Raw genomic sequence first — 18,319 nt, 5'->3', positions numbered from 1 at the left:
GACTCAATTTGTAAAATGCATCAAGCTTGACTATCACTGTATTTAATTTGCAAAGTGGCTCAAACAGGAGCGGGGATGGCCGTGCCCCTGACTAGGGGACCAAGGGGACCGTGTTCCCACCACAGACACAGAGCCAGAGCGGTCTGTATGTGTGACAGCACATGATTCTCTGCCACTCCCCTCAGGGGTTGGGACTTTCAACTCCATCCCAGGATGACTGAGAAAGAGCAAAGTTTGTCAAGTGAGGTTAAAACACCACTTTGTGCTTCCATATGCACATAAAGGAAGTCTGTACCCTGTGCTGCTGCAGAAGTCATGACTCTTTGGGTGAATTAGTATCTCCCTCCCTTTTAGAGCCTTTGTTTCGAAGCGAATGTGACCTGCATTACTGGGTGGGGTGGAGGGGGACACTCCAAAATGTGAACTCAGTGTGTGAAATCTTTGTCCTAAAGCTGGGGAAGAGGGACCCTAGATGACCACTCTGAATGCCAGGAGAACCTGTCCCCAGTTTTCCTGCCAGAAGCAGTGTCACTTTTGGGATTTTAGGGTGACAAAGTGGCTTCCTTACGTTCTACATGTAGCTCCTTTCACCTATGGGGATTGGGCCAGAGAGGAAATCTATGTGAAGACACCATGCAGGACCAGAAATTGTGGCTTCAGCCCAAGGCATGGCTATTAATTCAGGGTTATTGTTGGGCTTGCTCTCCAATGAGGTGATTTTTTCCTGGGGACACGTGGGGCTCAGCAGGCCCACCCCACCAGTCTGTGCCCAGAAATGTTAAACCCAAACGTGAACACAGCTTCCCAAGGTGGAATCCTTGCTATAATTGATGCAAGGATTGTACTGTATTGGGTTTACCAAATAGAATTTATGTTAGTACTCTTTAAAAGATATTTTTATCAAAGTATAGTTGATTTACAAGGTTGTGTTAACTTCCACTGTACAGCAAAGTGACTCAGTTATACAGATATATATTCTTTTTCATATTATTTCCATTATGGTTTATCACAGGATATTGAATATAATTCCCTGTGCTATACAGGAGGACCTTGTTCTTTATCCATTCTATATATAACAGTTTGCATCTGCTAATCCCAAACTCCCAATCCTTCCCTCCCCCCTCCCCCTTGGCAACCACAAGTCTGTTCTCTATGTCTGTGAGTCTGTTTTTGTTTTGTAGATAAGTTCATTTTTGTCATATTTTAGATTCCACATATAAGTGATATCATATGGTATTTGTCTTTCTCTTTCTGACTGACTTTGCTTAGTATGATAATCTCTAGGTTCATCCATGTTGTTGCAAATGGTATGTCATTCTTTTTTATGGCTGAGTAATATTCCATTGTATATATGTACCACATCTTTATCCATTCATCTGTCGATGGACATTTAGGTTGTTTCCATGTCTTGGCTACTGTGAATAGTGCTTCTATGAACGTAGGGGTGCATGTATCTTTTTGAATTGTAGTTTTGTCTGGATATATTCCCAGGAGTGGGATTGCTAGATCATATGGCAACTCTATTTTTAGTTTTTTGAGGAACCTCCATACTGTTTTCTACAGTGGCTGCACCAGTTTACATTCCCACCAACAGTGCAAGAGGGTTCTCTTTTCTCCACACCCTCTCCAACATTTATCATTTGTAGACTTTTTAATGATGGCCATTCTGACTGGTGTGAGGTAGTACCTCATTGTAGTTTTGATTTGCATTTCTCTAATAATTAGTGATGTTGAGCATCTTTTCATGTGCCTCTTGGCCATCTGTATGTCTAGTTTAGAGAAATGTCTATTTAGGTCTTCTGCCCATTTTTTGATTAGGTTGTTTGGCTTTTTTGTTATTGAGTTGTATGAGCTGTTTGTGTATTTTGGAAACTAAGCCCTTGTCAGTTGCATCATTTGCATATATTTTCTCTCATTCCGTAGGTTGTCTTTACATTTTGTTTATGGTTTCCTTTGCTGTGCAAAAGCTTGTAAGTTTGATTAGGTCCCATTTGTTTATTTTTGCTTTTATTTCTATTGCCTTGGGAGACTGACCTAAGAAAACATTGGTACAATTTATGTCAGAGAGTGTTTTGCCTATGTTCTCTTCTAGGAATTTTATGGTATCATGTCACATATTTAAGTCTTTAAGCCATTTTGAGTTTATTTCTGTGCATGGTGTGAAGGTGTGTTCTAACTTCATTGATTTACATGCAGCTGTCCAACTTTACCAGCACCACTTGCTGAAGAGACTGTCTTTTCCCCACTGTATATTCTTGCCTTCTTTGTTAAAGATTAATTGACTGTAGGTGTGTAAGTTCATTTCTGGTCTCTGTATTCTGTTCAGTTGATCCATATGTCTGTTTTTGTGCCAATACCATGCTGTTTTGATTACTGTAGCTTTGTAGTATTGTCTGAAGTCTGGGAGGGTTATGCCTCCTGCCCCCTGCATTGGAAGTGCTGAGTCTTAACCACTTGACTGCCAGGGAAGTCCTGTCCTGCTTTGTTCTTTTTCCTCAGTATTGCTTTGGCAATTCTGGGTCTTTTATGGTTCCATATAAATTTTAAGATTATTTGTTCTAGTTCTGTGAAAAAATGTCATGGGTAATTTAATAGGGATAGCATTAAATCTGTAGATTGGTCTGGGTAGTATGGCCATTTTAGCAACATGAATTCTTCCAATCCAAGAGCATGGGATATCTTTCCATTTCTTTGAATCATCTTCAATTTCCTTTATTAATGTTTTATAGTTCTCAGCATTAAGTTAGTACTTTTGTCTCAAGGCTTAAAAGTATTTTCAAGGCCATAGTGTTTCCCTAGAAGTCTACAGACCTCTGTTGAAACACTGTATTGGTTAGTGAGATGCACAGCTGCTGTGAAAGAGAGCCCCAGAAAGACAGTGACATAAAATGCACAGAAATATTTCTCTCCCATCACCTCCAAGCCGAGAGGCAAGCAGTGCAGGTGGACAGGGGAGCTCAGCTGTAAGTGCATTTCAGAGATACAGGCTCCTTACACTTTGTTTCTCTGTCCTGCCCCGGGACTGTAGTTCTTAGTCTCTCCTGAGCATCCCAGCCCCCTGAAGGACTGATTAGACCAACTCCTACTCCCAGCATCTTTACTCAGCAGGTCCAAGTGGGGCTTGAGAATTTGCATTCCCGACAAGCTCCCAGGTGATGCTGGTGCTGCTGGTCCAGGTACGGCGCTTGGGGAACAACTGCCTGAGGCCCTGTGCTTGCCTGCCCTGGCTGATTGCAGACATGTCCACGGTCCAGATCATGGGGTGGGGACTGAGTGTGGAGGCACACACACCCAGTGTGTTCAGGCCAGGCAGGAAGTGGTGCTCTGCATTTCCACTCAGTTTCCACTGGTGAGAAGACTCACAAGGCCCCACCTACCTGCAAGGGATACTGGGGCAAGTCTAGTTCATTGGCCATGTCAGTGAAAATAATCAATAAACAATCTATAACAGGAATAGAAAAGAGTTTGATTGGAGCCAAACTGAAGACTATAGCCCGGAAGACAGCATCTTAGATAATTCTGAGGAACTGCTCCAGAGAAGCATGGTTTTCAGCACAGTTTTATATCTTGTCAGAACAAAGAACATTAAGCAAGTTGGGGATACATTCCTTCAAGCTTTCAGAAAAAACAGACCAGCACATACACAGTGAGTCAGCATGGCCTTGGCATCTGGGAAGGCAGTCTTATCATTGAAGCAGTCCCAGCATTGGTGTCCCAGGAAGGGAGGCATTTAATCTTTATTTTTAACATGGGCATTCTTTACTTCTGGTCAATGTGCCCTTTTCTTTAAAGCAGATGGGCAGTGTAGGTTTGATAGGCCAGAAACAGGCTGTTTCAGTTAATATAAAATTGAAGTTATAACGCATGGGGACTCCTGGTGGAGGACCTGCTGGACCTCCCTTGGCTTCTCCAGTTAGGACCCCAATGGACCCCCTCAGTTGGCTAAGACCAACCAGCAGTCGAGATCCTATGCCAGTTGGAAAGCCAGATACTTGAAAACAGAGAATGAAGTGGGTTTTGAGAGTATTAATAGGAAAGTGAAAAACAAGGGAATAGGCCAAAAAGGGTTTTCTTTTTTTTAAATTTATTTTATTGAAGTATAGTTGATTTACAATGTTGTGTTAATTTCTGCTGTACAGCAAAGTGATTTACGTATACATATTCTTTTCATTATGGTTTATCACAGAATATTGAACATAGTTCCCTGTGCTATACAGTAGGACCTTGTTGTTTATCCATTCTATATATAAATAGTTTGTATCTGTCCCAACCTCCCAGTCTATCCCTCCCCCAACCCTCCCCCTTGGCAACCACAAGTCTGTTCTGCATGTCTGTGAGTCTGTTTCTGCTTCGTAGAAAAGTTCATTTGTGTCATATTTTAAATACCGCATGTAAGTGATCTCATGGGATTTGTCTTTCTCTTTCTGACTTATTTCACTTAGTATGGTAATCTCTAGGTCCATCCATGTTGCTGCACGTGGCATTATTTCATTCTTTTTTGTGGCTGAGAAGTGTTCCATTGTATATGTACCACATCTTTTTTGTTTTGTTTTGTTTTTTTGGCCACGCTGTGCAGCATGTGGGATCTTAGCTCCCCAACCAGGGATCGAACATGCACCCCCGGCATTGGAAGCTCGGAGTCTTAACCACTGGACGGCCAGCAAGTCCTACCACATCTTTATCCATTCATCTGTCAATGGCCATTTAGATTGTTTCCATGTCTTGGCTATTGTAAATAGTGCTGCAGTGAACATTGGGGTGTGTGTATCTTTTCAAATTAACAGTCCAAAAAGGGTTTTCTAATAGCAGATGAGAAAACAAAGAAGGGAAGGAGATGAGAATAAAACTCCATAAAAGTCTAACAATTTGGGGGGATGGGAAGCATCCAGATGCAACCAATTACTGTGACAGGAAGAAACAATCACTTTGGAAACAGCAGGCATGGGTGTTTGTGAAGCCGTACAACGGGCCCAAACGACCTCAAACCGAAGCGCATTTGGATGCCCCTCTAGCTGGGGGAATAAACAGCACTGTCAGTCCATTCCTGTCTGGCCTTTGTTTTTGGTCCAAGTTCACTGGGATCCTGGGAGATGGATGCTCTAGGGCAGGATGCTGGGAGCCCCGGGGGAGGGAGCCCATTGTCCCAGAGTCAGCCTTTCTGGGGGAGGGAGTCGGCGGGGCTAATTGTCTGTCCATGGAGAGTCCCCTGCTTTAAAGACATCTAATCAAATAATCTCTTCTAAATGTCCTCTGGTTGGAATCAGGTTATTCCTAGTATGTGTGAGAATAATAAGCATCAACATGTTAACCAAAATTGTCTCTGGCAAAATGCATTGTAGGGCTTCCCTGGTGGCGCAGTGGTTAAGAATCCGCCTGCCAATGCAGGGGACACGGGTTCGAGCCCTGGTCCAGGAAGATCCCACATGCCACAGAGCAACTAAGCCCATGCGCCACAACTACTGAGCCTGCGCTCCAGAGCCCGAGAGCCACAACTCCTGAAGCCCGGGTGCCTAGAGCACGTGCTCTGCAACAAGAGAAGCCACCGCAATGAGAAACCCACGCTCTGCAACGAAGAGTAGCCCCCCCCCGCCGCAACTAGAGAAAGCCCACGCGCAGCAGCGAAGACCCAAGCAGCCAAAAATAAATAAATAAAATAAATAAATTTTTTTAAAATGCATTATAATCTGTCTTTATTTTCTTTGCTGTAATTTTCTCTATGCTCATATTTTTCTACAATGGACATATCTTTTCATAAGAAGAAAGAAAACATCTAAACTATTCCTGTTTGGCAGAGGTCTGGCTGGATTGGGGAGGGCGAGCGGGGGTGGGGGAGGGCAGCGTGCAGGTACGGGAGGCCCCAGGTGGCCTGTGGTCTCCAGATGTTCCCCTGTGCTCTTTGTCAGATCGGGGCCTTCTCTTTCTGCCTTTAGCTCACCGTCTCCCCTGCGGCCTGATACAGGAGAGACAGCTGCTGAGCTCGAGGGCAGGGCACGGAGGGAGCTGGGACTGTCTGGGAGACGCCTGGCTTCTGCTGCACCTGGTGACTCATCTCTGGTTGTGCTTCCAGGTGAGCCTCAAAGCAGGAGCCCTGACTCAGCCTCTCGTCTGACAACTGTCAGCTGCCACTGCCACCAGCCCGTCCCCTGCCCAGGCCTGTCACTGTGCCATCTCTCAGCAGGTGAGGAGGTAACGTACCCTGTCCAGGAGCAGGTTGTCTCTGGAGAGTGGGTGTCTCTGCCAGCAGTGCGTGTGTGAGCCTGGGGTGAGGCTGGGCTGGCAGGCTCCTTGATGGGTGGCCAGGTCCTCACACCATCACTTTCTTCTTCTAGCAGTTGTCATCATCCCAGATGTAGGGCCCTCATGAAGCCTATTTTACCTCCCTCCTCACATTATCCCTCAGGCTAGTGGATGTGCCCCCTCCTGGGGGAGCATCAGGAGGAGAACCAAGCCATGTCCATGGGTTGCTGGCCTTGGCTGGGAAATCAAGCTGTGTGCTGTCCCCACTAGGAACAGAGATGTTGCTCAGGCAAGCACCCTTGTTCAGCAACTCGCTGTGACAAAGGGGGGTGAAGGTCAACCAACACTCTCACCCAGCCCACCTTGCAGTCTAAGCTGCTTGGTCCCTTTAGGCCTAGAGGGCTATGCTCACTGGCAACAGCTGTTTTTCAGGCATTTCCCAGAGAGACAGACTGCAGCACTCTGCCAGCCGACACATATCAAGGGCCTGTGGAGATAAGTCATGTTAAGGAGGATGGCTGAAAAGGCACGATGACATCCACTCATCCAGAAATTCTAAACACTGTATCCTGAGTCAGGTCAGATCGGCAGCACTGGGGATTGAACCACCTTGCACTGCCCCGCCCCCGACTCTGAGTTTACCCAGTTATACACCACAGGATGCAGCCTGTTAGAACCTCCCTGGGGAAGCTGTCTGTGCGAGTGTATCCCGTGTGCCCGAGGAGGAAGATGTCTGACCACCGAGGTGACAGAGCCAGTCTCCTGAGAAGTTGGCTCGTTTTCCTTCTGCCTTGTCTTCTAAAAAGCCAAGGGTCAAGTTAGTGGTCCACCGGTGGCCAGTATTCATGTTCAGCTTCATTGCATCTCCATTCTTCCCTACTTCCACGTTCCTTCTTGGGTTAAGGCGGGTGTACATGCACACAGACGTATATGGAGAGAGACATCCATCTGTTCACGTAGAGGTATGGTGTCTGGGTAGTCTTGTTACCAAACCAGACTTAGGTCCACTCTCCCGCCCACAGTAAAGCCAATCTGCTGACACCGGGTGGTGGTGAAGGAAAGTGCAGCGTTTTTTGCAGGGCGTCAACCAAGGAGTCCAGGGCAGCTAGTGCTTGAAACACCTGAACTCCCTGATGGGTTTCAGGAAAGCATTTTAAAGGCTGAGTGAGAGAGGGGAGTCCCAGGGTATGTGATCAGCTCATGCACAGTTCTCTGATTGACTGACGGTGAGGTCACAGACGGTGTCACATTATCAACCCTCAGGCCCCAGTAGGTCTGGGGGCTTCATGCTTGTGGTCGTCAGGTAGTTAATTTCTTCCATTTGGTGGGGGTTTTAGGATCTACAAAACAACTCAGGAAATGTGCATCAGATACTGTTATCTAGGTGCTTCAGAGAGGAGCTAAAGTGGAGGATATGGGGGAGGGGTCTGTCCCGGGAAGGCCCCATAGGGTCCTTCTCAGTTACAGTCTTGAAAGGGCAGAGATGTAGAACCTAAGAGGTGCCTGACCGGGTAGGGGAGGGAGGCCCTCAGAGACCTTCCCATGAGGTCATAACTTTAAAAGGCTCAGTTGCCGGGGCTTCCCTGGTGGCGCAGTGGTTGAGAGTCCACCTGCCGATGCAGGGGACGTGGGTTCGTGCCCTGGTCCGGGAGGATCCCACATGCCGCAGAGCGGCTGGGCCCGTGAGCCATGGCCGCTGAGCCTGCGTGTCTGAGCCTGTGCTCCGCAACAGGAGAGGCCACAGCAGTGAGAGGCCCGCGTACTGCAAAAAATAAATAAATAAATAAATAAATAAAAGGCTCAGTTGCCTTTAGCTCCATTTGACAAAAGCCATTTCCTTCTCCATGGCTAACTATGTCCCTGGGTTACCTTGACACCACAGGGGGTGGGGGAATCCTCCCTGCCATTGCATGCCCAAGTTAGGCTGGGTTAGGATCACTTGAGGGGTGAGTCCTGGGAGAGCAGGCTAGCCCAAGTGCATGGGTAAAGGCCTCTTAGTGTCCTGAAGGCTCCACCAGGCTGAGGAGGGGTGACCAGCCCGGGCAGCATCGGGGAAATGCTTCCTTCCACTTCCATTAAAGATCTCTGCAAAATTAAGTTCTTTAACCTCCTTGAAAATTTGAAAAAAAAGGGGTAGGACCTGGACCTCTGAGGTCCCTTCCAGTATTAACGTTTGGTGATTCAGAGCCTTGCTACTCAAAGTGTGGTCCCCAGACCAGCAGCAACTGGGGGCTTGTTAGAAATGCAAAATCTTGGACCAAACCGAACTCATTTAATCAAAAAGCTGCATTTTATCCAGATCCCCAGGGATTCATATGCCCATTAAAATTTGTAAAGGACTGATTAAAGAGTCCTGAAGGTACATGAACACCCACCTTCCAAGGTGATCTGATGGACATACGGGAACAACGGAGTGGAAACGATTTACAGCCAGCCGTGGTTCTCCACCTCTGGGACGTGCCAGAGTCACCTTGGGAGGTTGTGAAATACAGGTTCTGGTCTGTGGCGCCACAGTCTGGGTTCTGGGTATGCATGCTTGAGAAACCTTACTGGCCACTTGGAGAAAGAACAGAAACATGCATGTGTGTGAAGTGGTTTATAAGTCACTGACGGCAACAAGAGTGACATCCTATAAATGGGGTCAGTGAGTCCAGGGGCAGCAGAGCAGGGGGGTGAGGTGGGCAGGCTTGTCATCCCTGTACTGGGGACAGTGCTTTGCATCCTTATTTTTAGCATCTCCACGTTTAGTTACTTAGGGGGCCCTTCTATGTGCATCTGTAGTTACCTCTCCACCTCCTTCCTGAGCAAGAGTGGAAATGGGGGGGAAGGGAGGGTTTTATGTTGTGTTGTTGTTTGTTTTGAGATGATGAAAAAGACATAAATGTATTTTTATGTGCTGAGAAAGAAGGCACCCAGAGACACTGACGTTACAGGAGAAAGTGGGGTGACTGGCAGGGCAGAGCCCCAAGAAGAGGGCAGGTCCACCACAGGTGAGGTATCAGCCTTGGGTAAGGAGATGCTTTCAGCTGCAAGTGACAGATGACCCAAGAAATATGGCCTAGACTGTGAGGAATATATTCTGTCAGTATCAAGGGTCCGAAGTAGAGTGTCTGGGATCCATGCATCTCAGGGCTCTGGATCTGTTTTTCCATGAGTCTCCTGCCTTTGCCCTGGGTCCATTCCCCAATGTCACTATGGCAACTCTCAGTGAAGCCAGCCAAAGACTGGGGCTTCTCCTGGTGGGCCTTGACTAGGAAGAAAAACCTTTCCTACAAGTCCCCTGCAGATTTCCCCGCATGTAGCCTTGATTAGGACGGGCTCATGCGCTCTGGTCCTTCTGCAAGGGAGGTGGGAAATGGGCGTGTGGCACCATGGGCCCCTGAAGCAGAAGGTGGGCTCTGCTCTCAGGGGCAGCAGGGAAGTGGGCAGCCATGGGGAGGGCCAGCAGCGGGTCCTGATGCAGAGGCACGGATGGAGGGCAGGATGCGTGTGGACACCGAGCAACCGTAAGAGGTGGAGCTGGAGTCAAGGAGGTTCTGCCCTAACGGCTTTTCCTCTATTCCGTGGAAGCTGAGGTCGCCTTCCAAGGATGAGAGAGGACAGAGGTGGTGGGGAGGTGATGGAGATTGAAGTGGTCAGGAGGGCAGAGGGAGGGGTGATGGGAACGGGCTGAGGTCGCCAGGCTGCCTTGAGGACCTGCTCAGGCTGGCCTGTCAAGTCTGTGGGCACCAGTCCCCAGCTTTTGGGGGCGTTTCTCCAGCAGCCCTTCTGAGGGGGCTGGGAGGGGAAGGAGTTAGATTGAAAGTGCTGGGTTTTGGGGACAGAGGGAAGAAGGCAAGTCTTGGGAGAGTGATGACAGTGCGGGGCTGTGGTCTGGCAGACACTGTGGAGGCCCCGGGGCTTTGAGACTGAGGAGGAGGAAGGGGGTGAGGACACCGGGGCCCAGGAGCAGAGCCCTCCTGGCTGTGGGCGGACGTGGTCTGGAGGGGGACCCGGTGGGGAGAGCGAGGAGGTGGAGGGGACACAGGAGGGAGAAGCCACGCGGCGCCGGGTGCTGGGTCCACCTCACCTGCTTATTTTCTCTGTCGGACACGAAACGGAAAAGGCTCTTTGTCCAATATTAAGCATTTGGCCAGACTTCTCGCTCTGTGTTGAGGAGAGGGTTGAAAATGTGCCCTTTCTCTGTGACCCGGGGAAGGATGAGAAAGCGGCGCAGTGGGGTCAGGGCCAGTCCCAGGGCAGCGGGGAGGGAGAGGGCGGTTCCAGTGGGTCGGACGGGGATTCGGTTCTGCCGGTAACATTTTCTATACACTCACACCCACACTCACACGCACACACACCCTCACACACTCACCCTCACACACTCAGACACACTCACACCCACCGACACACACACGTGCACGCACACACTAACACCCACCCTCACACACACTCTCAGACACACTAACACCCACCCTCACACACACAAACACCCACACACACACTAACACCCACCCTCACACACACCCTCGCACACACACACTAACATCCACCCTCACTCACACACACACTAACACCCACCCTCAGTCACACACACACCCGCACACACACACATGCAATTCAGAGTCCTTCTCCCTCTGCCCTTCCCCCGCATCTTCCTTTCTTCACTTCTGCTGACCCCGGGCTCAGCTTCCTCTCATGAAGCCCCCCTGGTCCCTGCCACCCCTCCACTTCCCCAACTCCTGAACCCCCCCAAGTCAGTGATGAAGGGAGAGAGGGGTGGATTCAGGAACGGGGCTGGACAATCAGAATCTGAGGACAGTGATCTCAGGGTCCTTTTTCACTTGTCAGTCAGGCTGAGGAGGCTTGGGAATTAGACTGCATCTTCTCCCTCCTTTTGTGTGGACCCAGGGACACGTAAACACACACGTGCACAGAGGGGCCGCCCTGCACACACAGGCTGGCAGAGGGCATGCCCATCAGGCACGTGGGCACACAGGGACACAGCCCTGAACACACATGCAGAATTGCACACGCATCTCTGTAGAGTGCGGGGTAGGTGGCTGCTCCCCCGGGTTTCAAAATCCTCAAGTACTCATGCTTCTCCTTCCCTTCCTGGGAAATAAAAGTTCCCAACCAAGATAGGAACGCACACCTGTTACACTGTGGTTTTGGTGGCTGCTCTGTCTTAGAAGAAGAAAGTTTTATTTTTCGAACATTGCCTGTGGATAGATGAAGTTGCCATCAGTTGCCTCATCTGGGCCAGAGAGTCAGTGTGAATGAGAAAAGGCAGAGTGTGGCCTGCCCACCACGGGACCGGCCTAGCCTCCTGCCACCTCGCTGTGCGCTGCTGAAAACCGCTGGTGCTTGGGAGACCCATCTCCAGCTCTCGGGCTACTCCGAGTAGACCTCCTCTGGGTACTTTCTCATTAGATGCGGTAACGGTAACCTACGGCATGTGCTTTGCTGTGGAGCAGTTAGCATCACAGGGGTCTTCTGGCAGAATGACATGTTGGGTCGGGAGGAATTTCTTCCCCCTTCTAGAAAAACAAATCTGTGCTTGGGATAGGTGTGTATGTGTGTGTATGTGTTCTTGTGTAAAAACGAACTCCCAACGTAAAGTCTGTAAACGTTTTGGAACGACAGCAAATTAAAATGAATAATAAAGCGGGACTTCCCTGGCAGTCCAGTGGTTAAGACTCCCTGCTTCCGCTGCAGGGGGTGCGGGTTGGATCCCTGGTCAGGGAACTAATATCCAACATGCTGCATGGCGTGGCCAAATAAATTAATTAATTTTAAAAAAGAATAATAAAGCAAGCTCATTCAGGGGAAACTTGCACTTTGCAGTGTAGCCGGCTAGAGAACACCATGTGAGACAGTGGAAAGAACCCTCAGCTAGGCTTCAACGCTTTGCGTTTGCATTCTGGGTCCACAGATTTTGGCTGTGGGACCTTTGACTCTTGGCTTCATTTCTCTGAGTTTTGCACTTTCTTTACTTGTAAAACAAAACTCAGTCTATTTTGCCAACTTTCAGGGCTGCTAGAGGAGTGAGTGAACAAATGTGTATGAAAATGATTTATTACTAACAAAGCACCGTACAAATGTCAGGGTATTACTTATGGCCATGGGGGTGGTAAGGTGACTCTGGGACCATCTGTTATCTTCTGCTTCCTCTCGCTGGGGCTGAGAAAGTCTGGCAAACAGGAGCCTGATGGCTTGCTCCCATCACTCGGATGAAGCACTCCTTCCTCTTAGCCCAGGAGGGTCTGCTCCCATGGCTCCCTGGCCTGGAAAGAGAAGCTGCAGGGGGTAGGAGGCGAGAAAGCTGAGGGGGGTTCGGCCTTACGTTTGGAAAAGCAGCTCTTTCAGCCCCTTAACTTTGGTTGTTTCAGGGGCGGCAGAATGAAAGAAGGCATGTCCAATAACAGCACTGCCAGCATCTCCCAAGCCAGGAAGGCTGTGGAGCAGCTGAAGATGGAGGCCTGCATGGACAGGGTGAAGGTAAGCACGCACACGCCGGCCTGGCCCTCTGACCAACGCTCACCTCCAAACAGTGCCCCCCCCCCACGCTCAAAGCAGCCTCATGAGAGCAAAGGCGTCGCCCCATAGAGCATCCAGCCAACACTGGAGGCTATAACATTTACAAACGAGCGTTTGCTGCAGAGTTCTGAGCGTGCCTGAGCATCCAAGGGCTGCAGAATACACAGTGTGTGAATTCCGCGAGGAGTCGCCAAAAATAGACCCATATTCATCTCAGCTCTCTTTAGCTGCGTCGTCATGCCAGTAAGCGAGAGAGAGCTGAACCGTGAGATCCATCATCGTTTTCCTGCCTGATCCAGTGACTTTGAGGTTAGACAACATCAGGTATTTTGACAGGGGCGCTGTCGGGAGTGCAGCATTGAACCACGCACCGCGTTTGTCATACGCTCCTTTGGGGAGGAAAGGGAAGAAAGGTGCCAGCTGCCTCCCACCATGTTCATTTCTCTGAGGAGTGTAGTTGTCTTCACGCTGGGAGAGCTGAAGTGAGATGAAGTCAGCTCTTCTCCAGGTGCCACTTTGAAGCGAGCAGGAGGCCAGGCGGAGCGAGTGGCTCTGAGATGCCGCTTAGTTAGGTTCATTGACTGTAATACACCTGGAAGCCCGTTGGGAATCTGACAGCAGGAGACATGAGTCCAGTGTGTCTGTGGCCTTTTGGGACACAACACAGGGCTCTCACCCAGACACTGGGATTCAAATAAGACAGAATCCATGGGGCACTGGGGGACTCCTAAAGCCTTCTGTTGGCAGAGCAAGCAGTCCCTTCCCCAGGCTCCCACCCCCGAGAGCTGTGGCCAGATAACACCAGCTTCTGCTTCCGTCAGGATAGTTATCCCCCTTCCCTGGGGACGTCCAGGTACGAGCTGTCCAAGGAGGCAGTAAGCAAGCACAGTAAGCGACACGGTGTATGTACCATGCGAGAAGGGGATGCAGGATGATACACATCGGTCTAAGTGGATCAGCTATATCTGCACGTACTGATACCAGCTACAAAATAGACATCAGTCCTTGATCCCTAGGCTAGAAGAGGAAGCAAGAAAAGAATTCTTAAAGAGGGGGAGCCCCAGTGGTGTAGAAATGGGTCTAAGGATGACCACTGCAGACAGTCAGCAGGCTACTGGTTCAAGGGTAGAACAGACCTTGCTGAGAGGACGAGAATACGGTGAGATTTGCTCTTTGGACAAAGATGCCTGAGCACGTGCTCTGGCCTCAGTGCCGTCCTGGGATATAAACACGAATGGAATTTTCCGTCATGTTGCTCAGAGAAGACTCCCAGGAGTCGTGAGCTGGGAGCGGGTTGGGAGGTGACACGGGGGAGAAGGGAAGGCCAGTGTGAGCTGACTGTGGCTCATTGAGAAGCACTTGGAATTGACGGAAAAGCTGGTAGTTGTGCTGGGGGGGCAGCTGGGGGATGCTGTGTGCACATGTACGGTTCATGAAAATGACTGGGTGTGCGCCGAGGCTACATACGGGATGACTAACAACAGTCGATAAAGTTGTCAGAGGCCGAGGGCAGCGGAAGCTGTAGAGGTACCCGGGAGAGGCCTCAAGGGGAAGAGAGCGGAGGCAGGATGGAGAGGCCAGCGCGCAAGAAACTCAACAGAACTTAGAGGGTAAGTGTGGGAGCCGCCAGGAAGAGAGAAGCTAGACCCCAACTGTCAAGCCCATGGCCTGAGGACTGGAAAGATGGTGGGCACCGGTTTTGGCGATAGGACAGTCACCATGCTGGGGAGTTTTACTTGGGCAAGGAAGATACACTCGATGATAACAGATCCTCACCTGTGACCATCACCACCCAGGAGTCATGGTGCGGACCACATGTCCCCACGAGGAAGGGCCCTTCAGGAGTCACTAAAGGCACATGCACAGTCTCCAAAAGAGGCAGGGGAGATCATAAGGCAACTCAGAGTCCAGTTTGTTACTCAGGTGGCATCAAGGGATGGGCAGTCTTGTTCTTGCGGTGAGTGGGTTATGGAAATGCGGCTCCTTGATCCTGGGAGAAGCCGCCCGGGGGGATCTGAGGCCTCTGTGGTAATTCCAGGGCCAGTGACAGCCGTGTCAGATTTGGTTCAGAGCTGGCAGAGTGTCGTCACAGCAGAGATGATCCAGGGCTGCCTGAGGACAGAGGTGGCCCTGAGGAACCACATGCCGGCCGTAGCTTCACAGTCATGTGTTGTTTTTTGGCTTTGGTTTTGCTCACACAACCTTGAACTTTTTGTTTGTTTGTTCTAAATTGTGGTAAGATACATATAACATGTAATTTACCAGTTTAGCCATTTTTAAGTGTACAGTTCACTAGCATTGTGTACATCCACGCTATTGTGCAGCCACCCATTTCCAGAGCTTTTTCCTTATCCCCCCAAACAGAAACTCTACCCATTAAGCTCTAACTCCCCGTCCCCCCACTTCCTTAGCCCCAGCAACCTCTCTTCTACTTTCTGTCTCTATGAATTTGACTGTTCGAGGTACCTCATTGATGGACATGGAATCATGCAATATTTGTCTGAATTTTGTGTATGGCCTATTTCACTTGGCATATGCTTTCAGGGTTTGTCCAGTGTAGCATGTGTCAGGATTTCATTCCTTTGCAAGGCTGAATAGTATTTCATTATGTGCATGTACCACATTTTATTTACCCATTCATCTGTTGATGGACTTTTGGATTGTTTCCACCTTTCGGCTCTTGTGAAGAATGCTGCTGTGAACATGAGTGTGCAAGTGTTTGGGTCCCTGCTTTCAGTTCTTTGGGGTATATGCCCAGAAGTGGCATTGCTGGATCATATGGTAATTCTGTGTTCAACTTTTTTGAGGAACCACCATACCGGTTTCCATGGTAGCCATACCTTTTCACATCCTCCCCACCCCCCAAGCAATGCACAAGAGTTCCAGTTACTCCATGTCCTCGCCAATGCTTGTTATTTTCCTTTTTTAAAAATTATAGCCATCCTCATGGATGTTAAGCTCACACTTTATTTGATATTGTTGTTTTTAAGATTTTTTTTTTTGATGTGGACCATTTTTAAAGTCTTTATTGAAGTTGTTACAATATGGCTTCTGTTTTGTGTTTCGGTTTTTCGGCTGCAAGGCATGTGGGATCCTATTAGCTCCCCCGCCAGGGATCTAATTCTCACCCCCTGCATTGGAAGGCAAAGTTGTAACCACTGGACAGCCACTGGGAGTCCCTCACACTTGATTTTAATCACTAGACGCCCCTTGCTTCAGGGCACAGGATGGCTTTGGGGAAAAACCTACTTGATGCAACTCTTTGGTGGGAAAAAAAAAAATTGTGTATTGATATCAATTAGCCAGACAATAAAAACAGAATGTGGAAAGAAAGAGACTCCATCAAAGATACTCCAGATTGACCTTGATAAGGACCTTGAGGAGGGTGGAAATAGGAACAGCATCACCAGGGGGAAGAAGTGGCCTTTCTAGGGTGGGTGAGAGTTTACTGCAGGAGGGGAAAAAGGAAAAAGGGAGCCTGGGGGAAAATGACGGAGGGAGGCTGTGTGGAAGGAGGAGAGGAACAGTGCCTAGAATTCACTGATGTCATACAAACAGTGAGGGCAACACCAGGTCCACGTGAAGGGGGAAAAGGGCAGGCTGACTGCATGGTGAGGATGTGGAAAAAGCGAGTGTGCCGTGCCTTCCATGGGGCCCGGAGAGAGGGAAGAACAAGGGGAAACAGCTGGAGGCCCCGTGGAAGAAATCATTGCAGTGACAGGTCCCACAGAGCCGGCTCCCAGGTGGAAGCATGACAGAGGGGGACCCAGAGGACAGCCTGGGCAGGACACGTATCGGGCATGAAACCAGAGAGGAGCCCCATGGCTTGTACGGTGCGTCGCCGACTGCAGAGCCCACCTCCGGGCTGCGTAGTTTGCTCTGCTTGGAAGAGCATCTCATGGGGAAGGAAGGAGGGAAACGATGGCGTTTGCAGCTCAGGGGAATAAAGGAGAGGTCTGTTAAGGGGAGAGAAGGGAACAACTACCGCATTAAGCAGTTGTTTGGGTTGCAAATGTAAGAAAAAGTATTCGTGTGAACTCAGAGAGGTATGGGCAGGTCATGGAGGAAAAATGTAGAAATATCCACTACCCTCCTGTCTGTCCCCCTCAAACATCGTCTGCATAAAAGCACTAGTGTCAACATAGACTTTGTTCCAGATTTTGCAGGACGTAGAAGAGAGGCTTCACCATATAGCCCACAGCCAGCCCTCAAACCCACACACCGCTGCGTTAAGAGACCCTCCCCCCACACACCCTCAGCATCCTCTGCCTCTCTTTACTGTTACCAAATCGGTCCAGCTGCTTGCTGCTCATAAATTAATACTGGAGAGAGAGAGAAACGCTGGTAGAAAGGAAAGTTGCTTTTAATCAGAATGCCGGCAGTCTGGGGACACGGTGGATTCAGTGTCCCCCCAAAACTACCTCCAGAGATTCTGCTCAGCCATGAAAGGTTTTAAAGGGAAATAATAATCTCAGTGAATCATTGAGATAGGGGGTCAGAGTCCTCGCCAACCCCCACTGCGTGCAGGCGTGTGTGCAGGCTTGTTGATTCCTCGTGATCTTTCTTTGGATGCTGTCTTGTTCACACCGTTCGTTGGCGAGATTACTGAAGGGGAAGCTAGGGAAGAGATCTGGTCATCTGTTAATTACTTATTCCTCATTTCTACTTCTTTGATCTATGGAAAGAACCAACGGATTAGGCAAGGTACTGTGTGGTCAAACGATGTGGAAGGGGTGCTAGGGCCGGAGATGAGTAGAGCGTGGGGGGCACCTGGTGTAAGGTTAGTGACAAGACAAAGGGGGCTGCTGTAGAGAGCTCTTTCCTGCCAAAAGCTGCTTATACTACCTTCATTCCTTTAATGTTTATTGACTGCCTTCCCCAACTCAGCCCTCTCCCCCAGCATCCTCTTCTCCATCCTACCTCAAAGCTCACTGGGGCATTTCTCAACAAAGCTGGGTGTTCCTCTTTGCGAACCTGTATCAGCTGCTTAAAAAAAAATGTAAACGTGTTCCATGCATCGTAAACACAGGGAGGATTCAGCATAGAACCTATATGGCCTCCCCAAAAGCAGAAGCTTAGCAAATAATACTCAGGATCCTAAAAAATAAATAAAGAGCACAGGGACTTCCCTGCTGGCACAGTAGTTAAGAATCTGCCTGCCAGTGCAGGGGACACGGGTTCGAGCCCTGGTCCGGGAGGATCCCACATGCCGCAGAGCAACTAAGCCTGTGCGCCACAACTACTAAGTCTGCGCTCTGGAGCCCGCGAGCTGCAACTACTGAGCCTGCGTGCCGCAGCTACTGAGCCTGCGTGCCACAACTACTGAAGCCCACGCACCTAGAGCCCGTGTTCCACAACAAGAGAAGCCACCGCAATGAGAAGCCTGCGCACTGCAACGAAGAGTAGCCCCCACTTGCCACAACTAGAGAAAGCCCACGTGCAGCAAGGAAGACCCAACGTGGCCAAAAATGAATGAATGAATGAATGAATGAATAAATAAATAGCAAGCACATAAAAGATGACTTGGAAACTGTTTTGGTCCCTTGGAAAAGGGCACCCATAA

General features: G+C 49.4%; 1 protein-coding gene across 2 annotated transcripts in view; it reads left to right on the top strand.

The window, feature by feature from the left end:
• The window catches only part of GNG4 (G protein subunit gamma 4), a 77,965-nt gene that overhangs the window by 33,182 nt on the left and 26,464 nt on the right, over positions 1-18,319 (top strand). Inside the window, exons 2-3 of one of the 2 annotated variants that reach the window (XM_081229622.1) lie at positions 6,068-6,178; positions 12,609-12,717. In XM_081229622.1, the coding sequence (XP_081085748.1) occupies positions 12,619-12,717 (99 nt within the window). In that variant the 5' untranslated portion in view covers positions 6,068-6,178; positions 12,609-12,618. The remainder of the gene's footprint in view (positions 1-6,067; positions 6,179-12,608; positions 12,718-18,319) is intronic. The other variant, XM_081229623.1, reaches the window with a different exon arrangement.

Source organism: Mesoplodon bidens (assembly GCF_964165515.1).
Source record: "Mesoplodon bidens genome assembly, chromosome: 1".
NCBI classification, from domain to species: Eukaryota; Metazoa; Chordata; class Mammalia; order Artiodactyla; family Ziphiidae; genus Mesoplodon; species Mesoplodon bidens.
The sequence above is the reverse complement of the archived record's forward strand: the minus strand, read 5'-3'. Positions and strand labels throughout refer to the sequence as shown.